Source organism: Musca vetustissima, unplaced genomic scaffold (assembly GCF_032173495.1).
Source record: "Musca vetustissima isolate MV318-11 ecotype Yass unplaced genomic scaffold, APGP_CSIRO_Mvet_v1 utg24669, whole genome shotgun sequence".
Taxonomy (NCBI): domain Eukaryota; kingdom Metazoa; phylum Arthropoda; class Insecta; order Diptera; family Muscidae; genus Musca; species Musca vetustissima.
The window spans coordinates 152,457-169,648 of record NW_026879099.1 but is presented as its reverse complement, the minus strand read 5'-3'; the positions used below and the strand labels follow the sequence as shown (position 1 = coordinate 169,648).

The 17,192-nt window shown below is 34.4% G+C and overlaps 2 protein-coding genes across 2 annotated transcripts in view; one reads left to right on the top strand and one right to left on the bottom strand.

Annotated features, from left to right (window-relative positions):
- Positions 1 to 17,192, top strand: part of LOC133323912 (myophilin) — a 126,702-nt gene that overhangs the window by 58,657 nt on the left and 50,853 nt on the right. The gene's annotated exons all lie outside the window — the stretch shown is intronic.
- On the bottom strand, positions 184 to 7,384 carry LOC133323903 (ras-like protein 2). Its single transcript, XM_061532806.1, has 3 exons — positions 7,260 to 7,384; positions 668 to 755; positions 184 to 593 (listed from the first exon to the last, which is right to left on the bottom strand). The coding sequence occupies exons 1-3, from the start codon at positions 7,365 to 7,367 to the stop codon at positions 184 to 186; spliced, it is 606 nt and encodes a 201-aa protein (XP_061388790.1). The 5' UTR covers positions 7,368 to 7,384.

Below are 17,192 nucleotides of genomic sequence, written 5' to 3'. Positions count from 1 at the left end.
CATGTTTTTTGTTTTTAGTTTTCCTTTTCTAATATCCAAAATAGTTTCACTCAAAACACTGGCAGTTTTTCATTTTTCTTTTAATTTGGTGTTGGTTTCTTAATTCCATCGTCATATCCTCTTCATTTAGTTATGTCGTAGATATGTTACAGTGACTGTGAGACTGCTGTTCATTGTTTTTTTTTATAATACACAACATCTGCTCTTCTTCTTTTTATAACGTTGCTCCTCTATTAACGGTCTCTCGGCCATTTGGAATTTTCTCACGAGTCGAACTAATTCATGAAATGCCTGATCGACATTCACCCTCAATTTGGCACTACACTCAATATAGGGTATCATCAGATTACGACTAATATTTTGTGCCTCTTCCAGTGATACCTGACGCTGATGTTCCAAATCACACTTATTGCCCACCATCAACATGGGGAACTCATCGCGATCCTTGACGCGTAAAATTTGTTTTTGGAATTTGGGTATTTCATCGAAACTGGAATGATCGTTGAGTGCAAAGACTAGCAGAAAACCTTCCCCCGAACGCATATATTGTTCACGCATAGCGCTAAATTCTTCTTGACCGGCAGTATCGAGGACTAAAACATGAACAAATAAGAACATTTTAAAAATAGATTATTTGAATTATTATTTGAACTGATTCAAAACTTACTGTCTAGCTTGGCTGGTACATCGTCAATGACACATTGTTTGGTGTATGAATCTTCAATTGTGGGATCATAATCGGTAACGAAGCAACTCTATAAAAAAAAAAACAAATCAATAAAAATATATTTCAACAATATTTAAAAAATACCATAAATATACAAAAATCTAGGCACAAATTAAAAGTTTAGAAAGACCTTTTTATTATAGACGATATAGCAATTTTATGTCAACATATGGAGCCAAAGGATTCTGAAGGATTTTCCAGTACATAAATTATGGCATGTGGAGGATTTACCATAAGTAATTTTTCATTTTTTCTTTCTGTTTGCCTGGAAAGTACCTCCCAAATTCCGATATTATTGTGAGATTGGGACCATTTTTCAAGCAAATTGTAATTTAGTCTCTCGGGTTCCTTTAGGTTGGAAAATGTCCCTACCAAGAAATACCAATACTGGTTGACTAGGGTAGTTCAAACAAAATTGGCTGTAATTTAGTAATTTGGATTATAGTTAGGTAGAAAATCGTTTAAGGATTGCCCCCATAAAACGATACACATTCTGAATTATCGTTAGGTAGAAAATCTTCCTACCACTTTCTTCCACTTCTACTTTTTTGGGTAGCCACAAAAGCCCGTAAACGTAACCAGACACCAGCATCCACGAAGACGGAGGGTAAGGGACTGTCGAAGTCAGTCCGACGGAGAGTCCGGGTATTGCGACCCCGGGAGCCAAATCTCGATCACAGCCCAGAGGTCCTCGGGGGAACAACAACCTGCTACTAAGAGACCCACGCAGACGTCTAGCGATTCTGCTGCTCAACAGGATGTACTGGATGATCTGCGATTATCAATCATTTATCCGGCTGACCCTGATGGGATTATCAGTGAAGATAAATGGTTGCTAGTCGACAGCTAATCCGACGAAGTTCATCGACGGACCCTACGGTTTGGCCAAATCAAACTAAGGAGTCTGCGGACTTCCTTAAGACGACAATTAACAGCTGCGACCCTCTTTGGGAAGGTAGCAGACTGTAAGTCGTAGCGGTCCACGAGATACTAAGCGGAATGGTAACCTCTGTGGTAACCTTAGTGGAAAAACAGAACGACGGCCTTCAGATGAGGATGTGGAGAATATGGACGACTCTTGGGTTATGAACTGGGAAGTATTTGTGAAATGCTCCTTTTCGGACTGATATTTTTCCAGATTCCTATCTCCACAGATAAACAGAAGCCTTATAGGAATCCTCAGAAGACAACCTGGGACAAATTCAAAACAAAACAGCATCCTCAATCCGGCGTCATAAAGATCTCAAAACGGTTTAGGATGTTGAGGAATCTGTGAAGAATGTCACGGTCACTCTTTTGAAGAGCTATAAGGCTCTTCCTTTAACATACCCTGGGAAAAGAACTCAGCCAGTATGGTGCTCACAAAACCTTGCATCATAGAGAAAGGCTGCTAGGAAAGTATACGATAGAGCTAGTAAGACAAAACTCAGTACAGATTGGGACGTTTATAGAGAAAACTTCAATAGAATACAAGAAATCAAGAAGGCCAATCGTGAGTCTTGGGTCTGCTATAGTGAATAAATCTTCCACTCTCCCTTTTTCTTTTCAGTTATGTGTAGCACGTAGTGCCGTCTGTTGGAAGTAAACTTTGACAAAATCAACACCATGAAAATCCGACCATAATAAATCATTAATGAAATCATCAATGAAAATGATTTCTCGATCAAAGTTGGGCAGATTTGCACACCAGCGTTAATGTGTTCTCATAACATTTTTGATGTTAAAACAAAAGTAAACATTAATGACAAATTTTTCCGCAATTTTTTAATGAATTTATTTTGCAAACTTCCTTGCATGTTATTTATGTTTTTAAAAAATTAATCAATTAAATTCCACAGAATAATTCTTGGTTTTATTTTCTCTTAAAAAAAATGTTTAAGAGAAATTTTGCCCACCGTTGTTCTCGATAGAAATCCGTATCATTTTTATATTTTTATGCACTTCAAGGACCTAAGATACGACGATATAAATGAGTTCAGATTTAACTGAATAATATAAGCCTTCAGATCCAATTCTTTAAGCAAAATGGGAGTGGAATGAACAATCTAAAAAACTTTGAGCTACAAGCATTCCTCACATCACTAACATGTCCCCCATCGGCTCAAAGTTCTTCCCGGTGACCCAAAAATGATTTTATTTTGCAAACTGCGAACTAAGGATGTCCATCATGTTTGCATTGACTTTTAATAAGTGCAATACGTTGTTGAAGCATGTATCATTCCATCTTTAGCAGTAGTCTCTGCTTGTCAAAGAAAAAGATTAACATTTTGAAATCATAAAAAAATTCTAGATCAAAAATTAAATTATCACAAAAAATAAAAAAATAAAGAATTTTCCAAAAATACAAAAAAAAACCTAGTAAAAAACCAAAACAAATCCATTTTGTTAACATACGTCATGTTTTATATTCTTTAATTGAATGCTGATGAATCTCAATGGAGATGTGCTGTGTGGTGGGATGATGCTAGGCGATCAAAATCAAACAAAACAAAACAATATAAACATAAATACTAAAAACATATGAATATAGACGGCTTTTCTGTTGTTTGGCATTGTATGGATTCGATATAGTCAGTCGTCTTCATGGATGTTTGTATATATTACATACATACAAACAATCGTACGTTAAGAAAATATAAGCAGAAATGACGTAAACGATCAAAAATAAATTATACAAAAAGAAAAAGAAGAAAGTACAACAACACGGAATAAAAATAAACAATTCTAATTTTTAATAAAAACAAATCAAAAAAATTGTTTCAAACATAACAATTTTGTCTAGAATAAGAACAACTTTTTTGATATTAAGATAAAATAAATTGTCTATAGATAATCTCGAACAAGTCTATCACAATTTGTTAGACTATCATTTGGAGAGACAAGTTAATTATTTGTTTGTTCTCAAAAACCAGATTTTATATACACATTTCATGTTGTCGTTAAGTGTTGTTTCGGCAAAACAAACATCCAGAAAAGACTGCACAGTAAATGCAAATGATTTTGGACATTATAACTCGCCTATTTAGATTATCTTTTTTTCCCAATTATCAGCTGATATTGAAAGCAAAACATATGAAAATTAGATAATCAAATATTAAATAAGCGGCAGCATTCAGAGCCTGCCGAACTGAGCCGAACCTTTTATACAACGATAATTTTGAAAATATTATGCAGTCAAAATAGTATGTAACGATATAGTTTTTTTCGACATAATTATTTTACATAAATACCCGCAAAAAATGTTGCCCATTTGTTAGGTATCGCTTACAACGACTGTAGGCATATAGCGTCCAATGTAGGCATATAGCGTCCAATCCCTTGGCCGTCGTACACAGATACTACTGTGTATATATGGGTCCACCCAAGGAAATACAGATGTAGATGGCTGTAGAGAAGTGGTACTCATGCATGCAGCCCTTGCTTATATGCGTTAATAAGCTTGTTCTCTCGTTCTAACGCTTTAAAAAACACTTGAATATCCACAAAGGTAGTCACCGGTTCGAGAATGATTTCAGCCTGGAATACACTGCAGTTGCTATCCATCTTGTAAGTGTACTCAAGACTTAGTGACTTTTTCCATCTTCGAACCTTCTGTGCAAAAAGCCAGACCGTCCAGAGGAGAGTTACTACGGTTCCAGTCGTCTCTACAAGGGATATCGACATTTACAGCATCGAATATGAGGACAGGTGATATATAGTCGCTTAGTTAGTTGGTTCACTTTGATATCTGACTCGTTATGGATATATGCATGCTTCACTAAAGTTTCTGCCCTGAAGTGGTTGAAATCTTGATTACAACTTGATAATTTCCTATATCGACTTTCGAAATTTCACTGGAGCCCTTATATAGACTTTTTGCTATTGATTTTTAATCTTTGAGGAAATCACAAAGCCGACTTTCGATTTTCTTTATAAATAAATGGTTTATTATACCAAGGCCAAAATTGCCTAAAAATTACACATTGCAGAACTTGATGTTGACAGCAGTTATAAAAAAATTAAATTTTTAGTCGATTTGACAAAATCGAAAAATTGACTCTTTAGTCAAAGGCAAAAGTCTAAAGTCAATTTTTGGCCACAGGCAAAATTACATCCTCTTGCCCGATTAGAGGTCAACAGCACCTCTTCCTTACACTGACATATTTTCCGAATATTACTAATATTCAGTACAGCCCTCCTAATTACATGACTAGATTTCCTTCACCGTGGGTTGTGCTGTGATTCTTGGCTTATAATTGTGGCCTATTGACGCGAAAACAAAAAACAAAAAATTAATTAAGTAATGACAGACTTTATCAAAACAGGCATGTTTATTCTTTGGCCCGATCACCTTCTCCATGTAAAATTTCGCGATGTTCGGGCCATAATTGCGGCCTCTGGAGCGACCAAAAAACAGACAAAAATTCAGTATTTGGCCCATTTCATCCCCTAAACATTAACCGATCTTTACCAAAAAACAATAGGGGTCTTCATTAGCCAGAACCCGTCCTACATGCAAAATTTCGTTAAGATTGGCCCATGACTGTTGCCTGTATCGTTTTTACAAATTATAATGCACAGACGGACACACGTGTCTAGATCAACTAAGCTAGTCGAGATATGACGATCGGTATACTTAAAGGTAGGTCTAGGACGCGACGTTACAAACTCTTGGGGCTGCACAAAGCTATAATACCCTGACAACACAGTTGTGTAGGTATAAAAAACATGAGAAAAAAAGGGTTCAAACGTAACTTTGGAGGCACATATCTCTGGAAATACCGATTTCCGCAAGAAAAAAACTATACCGTTGTCATCAGGACCCCAAAGATTACATGTGGTAATAATTTCAAAACGATTCGGGAGGTTGCCCTAAACTAGACATAGGTCAAAATTGCCTTAACTGTAGTTTAGTAAAAACGATCAGATTTTTTTTGAAAATTTTTCCAGAGGTAGGTTTTTTTACCCTAATTAATTTTTTTTCTTGGAGGACGTACCCGGTTACCCGGTTATTTGACCCGGAAATTCGGGTACCGGGATCCGGTTAATATAAAGTATAACGGTTAATATCACTTCAAAACTTATATAAATACCATGATGGTATGATCTCAAACCGTGTTGAAGATACAGTCAAAAAACTGGCTTTTTGGACCCCGATTTTTTTTTTTTTAAACTCCTTAATAGAAATGGGTCCATTATGGCCCCTCTCACATCCCGACTCAAATGATAGGCCACAATTTGAAATTTCCAAAATGGTGCAATATGCGGCTGTATCTGTTGTGGATCAAAAGATGGAGAGGTATTTTTATAAGCTATAAAATTATACCCATTTTATATTAACCGGATCCGTAGAACCGTTTATATCCGGTTCCGGGTACGTCCACCTATATGAGTAAAGGCTCAAGTCATTTTTAATGCCCAGTCGAGGATAGTTTAGAAGTTAGATATATATATATATATATCCCCATAATTAGGGTAAAATAATAACTACCTCTGGAAAATTCTTCAGAAAAATATGCTCGTTTTACTAAACTTTTTCGACTGGGCCTTAAAAATGACTTGAGCCTTTACTCATCTCATTGAGTAAAAAGGCGCGAGCACAAACATCATTTGAGCTGATTTATGCTATGTTTTTAACAGGATTTGGACACCTTTATCATAATTTCGCTTCCGTTTCAGGCACAAGATTGTCATATTTAATATTTTAGTCCAATATGACACATAGCATTCTATGTGGGACATTGACTTCAATATACATCTCGGCACATACATACGACATGCAGACCAAAATGTATCGGTATGTAGAAACATACCCTACGTACTGCTTTCAACCAGAACACTTTGATGATTGCATCCGCTGTGTAGGTGTGGTTTTTATTCAACTTTTTTCTTTTTTTTTTTTGTTATTGCAGAATCTATCTATAGATGGAATTCACTTGTTTGGTTTTCAAGAAGTGTAGCGCACACACACACATAAATTGAATTATTAAATGAAAATGCTGGTTATGTGGGTCTGTTGGGAATGTTATCACAAATTCATCTTGTTTTATCTTGAATTTGTTTTAAAACGTATGTTTACTTTTGGGTGTTGTACCTCTTAAGTGTTTCCCTCATCTTCTTCGTTTTCATAATGCGCAACAGATGACTGAAGTCTAATTTCTATTGTATACAGTAACAATAGCAAACAATCAGTCAGTCAGTCAGCCAGTCACTCATTTGGTCATGTACCATAACTACTAACATCATCATCATTGCCACCACCATTATCATCATCATGGTAGTCGTCGTCATCATTATCACACACTATTTGCTTATGACAAAACACGCCTTGTTGCGCTTGTTTGTTGTTGCTGTTGTTGTTTCTGCTTCAACTTTTTAAATATGAAATTAATAAATAAATTTAAGTTTATTGGTTTCACACTATTGTCATTCATCGAGCACACACACACACAGATGTCCATATATAGATACATTGTGATCATGGTTCTTCACTTCCGAATAATACCATATATAATATATTTTCATCACCAAGTCCCCTTCCAGTCCTCCTCACCTGTATGAATTGTATTGTAATTGCAGATTTGCCCACCCCGCCACCGCCTACAACAACTAATTTGTAGGTCTGTGTTGTTGAGCCTTGACCATTATGTTTGGACGACATTGGTTCTCTGATGTTTTTCCGCCGTTTTTCTTACGATATATAAGTGTGTACGCGTATATTTCGTTCGCGTTTGAGTGTACCGTTATTTTGTGGGCGCAACAAACTTTGCAAAATTCTATATATTTCTAAAATTAAACTATATTTTTAGGTTCACGACAATCCAACACAATCACGACGATTAATGACAGCAATAGCGATGAATGAAATAGGGATAAGTAGTTTGACATTTGGCTAATCGATTAATCGCTCTCAGATTGTCAGAGATAAATGAGTGATGCCATGTTCATATGGAAGGAAAAACAATATTTGTACACGAATTTCCCTAAATTTTACCACAATTAGCTTTGAATGACAATATTGCTAAAATATTGTTTGCCTGCCAAACATTCCGGGTGTTGGACAGTCAGCTGTTGGATGCTTGTTTGTTTAATAACAGGCTTGTTCCCGTACACAAAAAACAAATTTTCAAACTTCTAAAAGAAAAATTTCAGCTAATTTCAAAAACGTCAACGAGCGTATAGATTATCGTATTTTTAAGATATTAAATCTTATTTCGATTTAGTTGCGAAATATAGTGGATTTTATCTAAATTAATCATCCAGGGTTATCTATTTCGTGGTGTCAAAATAAACTGTAAATAAAAGCCATATCTTTTATATATATATATATATATATATATATCTGTTCCCGATATTCACGGGTCATTTTTTTTATAAAATTTGAAGGTTGACATTATTGGTCGGTCTGTTCTTGCACTGCAAGAAGCAATTACTCTTTACTACGATAATACATTTCGTTTTATGTTATCGTTTTATGAATATAAACGGTCTTTCGCGTAACCCCAAAAAGAAAATAGTCTAATAGTGCGTTTAGATTTATGTAATCCACTCCATTTACGTATACGATTTTAAATCGACTCGATTAATGAAATCCAGAAATACACCCTTATTGTTTACACCTACCTTTAATCATGATCTAAATACATACAAAATTAATAATTTTGCATGTAGTATACATACAAAATTATTAATTTGCGCCAAATTATTTGTTTGCAATTTGAAAATGAAAAGAAGATTACAACAGTGAAAATGCTTTTGCAATGCTATGATCGTTTTTAAAGTAAAAAACACCTAAAAACACAAAAATTCTAAAAATAAATTTTATTTACCTTTGATCTTCCATTTTTGTATTTGTCAACCGTTAAATTTAAAAACAAACAACATATGAAAACAGTTCAAAATTTTGGTATATTGTGAGAGAGTTGTATTTTTTCGTACAAAAAAGGGCGTTGCATCTCAGTAGAATCATGATTTAAAATAAGCCCTGCCGCACGATTATTTATTTGTATAATAAATCGTGGTGATTTCTGCCAGATTAAGAAAATAAATCCTGTTTCAGCCTTTAATCATGATTCGAAGTCATATGTAAATCCGCTTTTAAGAGCAATGTTAATAAAAAAAATTGAGATATTTATTTACAGAAAATTTTATGGATTTTTTTAAACAATTTGAAATTGATAGATGAATTTTGAAATTAAAAAATTATTAATTTCTCAAATTAGACTACCTTCATGTTTAATTTACAGTACATTTAGATAATACGTTAAACAAGTGGGTATAAATTGTCAATTCCATTGCAAATTTGACTAATAATAAAATAGATCGTAACTAAACCTAATACTTATCAAGCCGAATTCTCTACGATTATTTCCGCAAGCCTTTTGTTAGTATAAAACGATTTCAGAGTATTGCTATGGTCTGTTACTGATTTTTAAGGTGTGCAATTTTATCTTTTACAAGCTGATTGACAATTTGAATGTTTCCTTCATTAGTATCTTTGAAGAAATCTGTAAATATGTTAATGTATTTTAAAAGGGATCGTTCTAGTTGAGGCAACGTCTAGGATAATATCACTGAATTTTCTTAGAGTTTGCGCATAGCTGGAATTAATGTTCTCTAATTTTTGGGCCTGCTCTATTGGAGGAAGGGCATATTCTTCGTTTTTTTTATCAGTTCTTTGACTGCACTTCTCTAGCCAAGTGACAAATAATTGGAATTGGTGTGGATTTGACTAATCCCAGAGATTAGGGAAGGCAGCCATGAATACTTATTTTTATTCTTGTTTCAAAATTTTTCGTTAGGTTTGTCAAAGCCGCAACACCGTATTAAATTTTGGTCGCGCAAAGGTTTTATAAAAATAGAGTGCGCTGGATGTAGCCAAGCTGAGGGAGCATTTTATAGCCACGGAATGCTTTATTTGACATTTCCATGTTGTCGGATGAATTCAATGGAGTACGTTCAAGTCTTGTAAGACAAATTATTGCCATTTTGGGAAAGCAGCAACAATCAAGGACTCGTTTTTTAGCAGGACAACGCACCAGTTCATAAAAGTCGCCATACTCTAGTATGGTTAAAGTCGAAAAATATTAAAATTTCCGACCAGAATCCGATCGAGAACATGTGTGGAATCTTGACTCGTCGTGTCTATGCAGAAAACCGCCAATACCAAACATTATTTTATTTCCAAGAAGTGATTATCGATGCATGGCGGTCAATCGATGAAGACTTGCGAATAATTTTGATCAACAGTGTGATGGATAAAATTTTTGAACTTATTCAAAATAAGGGAGGCCCTACCCATTATTTATAAAAGTTATTTTATTTTATTTAAGTTTTAAAAAATTAATTTTTCTAATTTTGTAAAAGTGCGTCTATAGTTATGCAACACCAGCAATTTTGAAAGTGCAGAATTCGGCGAAACCATAAAGAATAAATTAATTATTTTTGTTGAATAATATGTGTTTTTGTTCGTTTTATTGTGAACAATAACTTAATGGGTCCATTTTACTTGTCAACTAACATACTAATTGAATTAAGGGTGCGTCTATAGTTATAATACGCAGTATATATATATATATATATATATTAGTTATATTCGTTTGGTTACCAAAATATGTAATACATTATTGGGCTGTTCCCGTACTGTTATTTTCTCCGATTTTACTATTTTCTCCGATAACATAAAGGAAGATTCGTTATCGTAGTAAAAAGTAGTAGATTCTTGCAGTACGGGAACAGGCCAACGCCGGTTTATCGAAAAAATAGGTTAATTGAAACCAAAATTTATAAACTAATATTTCGGATGAATTTTCAAACACTTTACTTCGCTTAAATGAAAACCCGGTTAATTGAAAATCCGTATAAGAGAAAGACATTTTTTAATGGAAAAAACACAAATATATATGGAAGAAGCACCGTTTAAGAGAAAAAATATAATTTTTGTAACCGCTACGAAATGCAATCTCTAAAATGAATCTGCACATTTTCCAACTATACAAAAACAAAATTTCAATAGAAAAAGTAAATTCTTTCTCAATTGATTTCATTATTTATTAATATCACAGTTTTTCATAATTGATTGAAAACTTCGTTTAAGCGCAACGAGTTTCGATTATCCGAAGTCCCCTTAATTGAAAATTCTGCAAGAGAAAAAAATTTACTGAAATTATGCATTTTCGCCTAACCGAATTCGACTGTATATATATTGTGAGTTGCTATAAAACAACTTGCCCTTTCAACAAATGCAAGGTATATTTAATAAGGTAGCCGCATCGGCCCAGCTGTTGGACAAATAAATGTCAAAAATGTTGTTGTAATGTTGAACCAAAAAATTAAAAAACAAAATTATGAATAAAAATCTCCGAATTTCGAAGAGCTTTTTTGGCAATACTTTTATTAACATTTTCTACAAGAATTTGTGTAAAAAAATCTTGTCAATCTGTTTGTTTTGGCAAAATATTTTTGACATATCAAAATACAATAACCGATGTTTGTTGTAGAAATTCGCCGATGCGTTGTCAAACGAAAGACATGATCAATTTTGTATAGACTCCTCGATTTTTCAACAGCAATGCTGTCGTTAATACGCTTTACGCCTTGCCTACAATTAGACACCCCATCTACCAAGTACCCACAATATCACAACTATCAACTACATGACAGTTACCGAATATCATTTGGCTAACGATTACTTGTCTTCGTCATTTATCATTTAGTTCTAAAAAAATTGTGAAAGAAAATTTCAAGTGAATTTATTCACGTTGAAATTAAAAAAATATATTAAATATATAATACAAAATAATTAAGTGGATACAGAAATGGCGAGTCTTGGGGGTGAACAAGAATATACAACACACGATCAATCAGGTATGTGCAAAAAACACACACAAAAATGCTAAAATATCTACAATGGAAAAATCTACACCGAAAAAGAAAGAAATCTAAAAATAATGTAACATAAAATAATGGACTGATAGAAACCAATAAGGATTATGGCTGAGTGAGCGAGTGACAAAGTTGGTGTGTGTGTGGTGCGAAGAGAGAAAGAAATAGTGTGGATGAGAGTTGTGAGAGAACAAAAGAATGCGGTGATTAATATGGCAAAAAAAAAAGAAAATACACGAATCTATAGTGAGATTGAGGAAAAAGGCAAAAATTTTGTATGAAGACAAATTGTGAGTGTCGGAACAAGAAAAAAAAACAAATCGATTTAATATCAACCTTGACTATATCAAAATAAAAAAAAAATATGTCCGAAACTTATGGCAGCACCGCAGCTGTGTGATTCCGATTGTCCGGAACAGCCTGTTTAATATACAAGAAATAAAAAAGAATAAAAATCGACATTATGCGTGTATGTGTGTGTGTGGATGTATGTACAACAGTGACTGGCAAAAGTTTACGCTGTTATTCCAAAGAGTTTGTTTTCAAATAGATCGACTGGAAGAAGTGCTCTGTTTCAGTTGGAATTCTAAATTTTTAGTTATTTCGAAATATTTGCATTGGTTGAACTAAATGTTATAAATGAAAACCAAAATCAATTTTATATTGAAAACAGTTTGGAAATGGAAATATTCATCCATTTTTGGGTATTAACTTATATCGGTCTCAAAGGGTCGGCAATACACTATTATTTTCGTTTCAATGTTGGCTTGCGGTTTCGTGCATTCAGCCAGCTGATTCTATATCCATTAAAAAAAACTCAAAAAAATGCTTGGCTGGACAGAATTTGTATACCCTTCAACATGAAGTAAAGCTTCAAAGTACCTGAAATCGGTTAGACCCACATATGAGGGCTATGTGAAATCATGAACCGGCATTGTACATTTTCCAGCAGGACTCTAAGGTTGGAATATATTGAAACTGGGCGGGACCCTTGTAAGCTATGTCAAATGTTTTATCTGTATCGTTTGGCAAATATGGTTAGAATCTTTAGAAAAAGCTAAAATATGGGGAGATCTTTAGGTCATAACAAATTTGTAATGAATGGACAACCAAATGTAAACATGAATTTGAAACCGCTGGCTCTCTTTTTTAATTTAATTTTTATTCAACAATAACATGTATACAAAGCCTTCAGGCCGAATAAGATGATAAATTATGATTAACAATATGAATATAATATAAACTTCCCAACAGTAAAGAAAAGCGGGCAAAACCAATGCAAAAGCCAACCGCTTCCTAAGAAAAATGGCACAGTTAAATCCGTGGCATAAAGACCCCGAAGGGAAGAATTCATCTGGGATGCAATCATATTAATGTAAATTAGAAATTGGGAACACGTCAAGTTTGAAATTGAAATTTTTACCACACAATACAACGACATTCTTTTTTTCTTGGCGAAATCCATGTTTCCTGAGATCTATTTGAAGCGGTTAAAGTCCTGAGTACCACTGCGACCAAAATATAGATTTATTTAACTGTATACAGAAGCCAAACATCACTACGCGACAGTATCTCCTTACTAATTGAATATTTTTTATGGCCGACCGGCTTTGACTCTTGATGTATGCCTTTCTCCTACGGACACCTTTTAATATATATATATATATAATAAAATGGACTTACTCTATTAAATATTTAAATTTTTGCTAACAAAACTTCAATAGCATCATTATTTAGGAGTACCTATTTCCTTGCAAAAATGTGTGTCATAAATATATTGGTTTTTAGACCCCATGTTTCTTTGGACCAAATCCCTTTCAGGCATTTTAGAGTCGATTTTGCTGCAAATGTCCGTCCGTCTGTCTGTGCACACGATAACTGCCCAAGAGTGTAACCGTTTTCATCCAAACTTTGTAATATTTCTTCCAAAAATAAATCAAATTCGAAGATGGTGAATATCGATCCACTTCTTCTGTTACCTCCCACCCAAAATGTTCAAAATTTAGCTGAAATTTAATTTTGTAATATTATGCCAACGGACTATCCGACTTTGAGCCAAACTTTGCACAACATAATATATTTACCAAGCGTGTATACTGTTGGAAGGTGGGGCTTATCGGCATATTTATTCTAGTACCTTCCCCACAAAGGGTCAAAACGTTCATCCAATATCAAACGACTGGAATATCCTATTTGATCCAAACTTTGCACATCGTAATACTTTTACCAAACCTTGATCATACTGGAAAATGGGACCCGTCGGTCCACTCCTTCTGCTACCTCCCCCACAAAGTGTGAACATTTTGAAAATTTGTTAATTCCATGTAAAACGAATAGAATGTCCGATTTGATCCAAACTTTGCAAATCGTAACACTTTTACCAAACCTACATCATGTCGGAAAATGGGACCCATAAGTCCACTCTTTCTGGCACCTCGCCCACAAAGTCTCAAAATTCTAAAAATTTGTTTTTATGAAATGTCCGATTTGATCCAAACTTGGCACATCATAATACTTTTACCAAACCTTGATCCTCCTCCTGGAACCTCCCCCATAAAGTGTCAAAATTTGTTAATTCAATATCAAACGAATGGAATGTCCGATTTGATATAAACTTTGCACATCGTAATATTGTTACCAAACCGAGATCATGCTGGAAAATGGGTCCCACCGGTCCATTCCTTCCGTTACATCCCCCACAAAGTTTCAACATTTTGAAAATTTGCAAATCAAGCGGATGGAATGTCAGATTTAATCCAAACTTTGCACGTTGTAATATTTTTACCTTGCCTATTTCATGTCCGAAGAAGGTACCTATCTCATATCTTTCTATTTGATAAAACAAATACAGTATATAAATCGAATAATCATACGAGTGTATAATAATTCCATAGACCTTTTTAAAGCACTCCCGAACTGTATCTGTGTTTAACATATGTAAATTCTATGTACAGATCCAAACATGGGATACGCGACAGGATTCCCCTTTTAAAAAAGAAAAGTATGTACTTCATCGATTAAAATAATTAAATATTGACAATCAGTACTTAAACATCAAGTTGATACCACAATTGCCATGGTGAACTTTAGGAAGCATAGGGAAGTACATGGCAGCACGTTGAAATATGGATTTCCGTATGAAAAAATGTTGTAAACAGGTCCGCAAGAACTAATTATGGTAAAAATATGAAAACAATTCGTAAAGGGGCTTTAATCTGAACTTATGGCCAATCATTTGTTTCTTTTACTATTGCTCGGTTCCTGGCCTGAACCCACATGAATTTATATGTCACACTTATGCTAGTTACTGTATATCGTCGGCATTGCCACTACTGCTGCAAAGAGCAACAAAGAAAATAAAACAACATTGGTAATGTAAGAAGAAGAAAAACACATTACAACACAAAAAATAAAATAAGAAAATTCGGCGAAAACTGTTTTCTTAAAACAAACAAAAATAACAGTCTTTGGTAATAATATAACTGCTTCATGGCATGGAACAAAGTACATGATCTTTTTTCATTTCGACATATCCATTGGCCAAGGGATTTTATTTTTTATTTTAGTGTACTATTTGGTTTGACTTTAATGAATTATGAGTTATGGTTTCATTATTTCTTCTTCGTTTGGTTTCTTCTACATGCATACATATCCGTCATTCGTCGTCGCACTGTGTTTAGCTGTGTAATGTGATGTTGTTTTTGTTGGTTTCTCCATTTCAACTTCGTTTGGCTTTTACTTGGCCATAATCATCGTCATCGTTGTCATTATAGCTAACATTCGCGTTGTGCTCTGCTGTTCGCTTTTTCTTTCTCCCTGTGGCCGAAAGTCAGCCAGCCAGCATGCTAACACCACCAAGAAAAAGACATACAGCAGGGCAACGACGAAGAATCAACAACCAACGAACCGACAGAAGAAACAGCATTGAGACAATAATAATTTGGGAGTCACCTCTTGACGGAGTAGAGTGTGTTTAAAAATAATTCAAGTAAATTCCAGAAAGGCAGTGCCAAAAAACGGAAAAAATTGTATAGAAAAATTCAAATAAAAAAATGAAATATGTTGCAGTTGTCGGTCTAAATGGTTAGAAAAAAACAATGCAACCATATGATTTCCAAAAAGTTTTTTTTTTTGGTATCGTAAATGTCTGTCCATTAGTTTTTTTACAAAACTAACAATAACACTGATGGGTGTCTGCTATAAAAGTTTGTTCTGAAGAAAATTTCATATTTTTCGTTAAAAAAACTTCCCCTACATGGTTGGTTGGTATATTTTTTTTATCAGCTTAAAGGTCATTTTATTGATTTTTTTCATTCTGTGTCACGTCATTGTCTGTCTGTCTGTCGGTTTGCCTGCCTTCTTTTTGATGTCGTTCTTTGTGCAAATCCTCAAAAGGGGTTTGTTGTGGCGGCTCCGTATATATAGATATATATACATATATATTCGTAATACCCACTTACATCAGCTGGAATTGAAGTTCTTATTGGTGGCAGTGCGTATGGGTCTGTGGTCTGCAGTTATTTTATTTTCCTTCTTCGTTTTTCCTTTTCGATTTCTTCTTCTTCTCTTGTTTTGCTTTTTTGTTATCTTTTTTCGTTTCTCTTCAAAGAAGGATTCGTCATCTGTTGTGTGTTATTGCACTTGTTCGTGTTGTTTTTGTTGTTGTTGCTATATTTTGTTGTCTGCCACATTTTACACATTTAACCCCTGCACTGCAGCACATGGACTGCTGTTGCAACGAATCATACACCATTTGGGTGAATACATATATATATATATATTCACACAAACACACATACACTCCCTATGTGGTGTCCATGTGTAGTTTGTCATTCCGAGGTTAACGAACAAACCAATCGAAATATGTAAGCTAATGTTTTGAGTGTGTTTTGTTTTGTTTTATTTCTTTTTTTTTTTGTTTGAAGGGGAGGTGGAGTAAATGTAGTTTTGGTGGTGGATGTTGGGTGCTCTGGCTATATTTAAAGTTATATGCCATTTGTTCCTATTTCTAACTAATTACACCTTGCTGCTGCCATGGTGAGCCAGAAGCCAAGAGGTCATTGGAAGTAGTACACTTATCGCAATGACTTATTCTATTGAATTCAATTTACTAATCAAACAACTTCTCATTGATTATTTAAGCAATTCTATTGTAGGTCTTTGGTCACCGAATCCAAAAGTTCATTCATACTTTTGTGTTTCGCACTTCAGACGCATGATATTTGTAAATTTTTAGAAGACAAATTATTGTAACGACAGATGTTGATATTGATATCTGTCCGAAGGGTACTAGGTAAGCCGACGCTTAAAATGGCATAAGTAATACCTACAATGCATATAAAATCGGATGGGCTCCATGTACAAAATAAACGGGAATTCGATATAATCTATATGCGATCCTCAAATATTTTATTACATCCTCTGCCTTATGGCTATGATATAGCTTATAGTGATAGAGAACACTATAAACTACTCAAAACTGGTATGGGCAATAAATTGCTTTTAACCCTATAAATCCCCGGGTCGAGATGGCACAATACTGGCCATGCTGCTGCACGCATATGAACGAGTATTGATCGCTCTCGCTTGTCTGCTTTTGTCA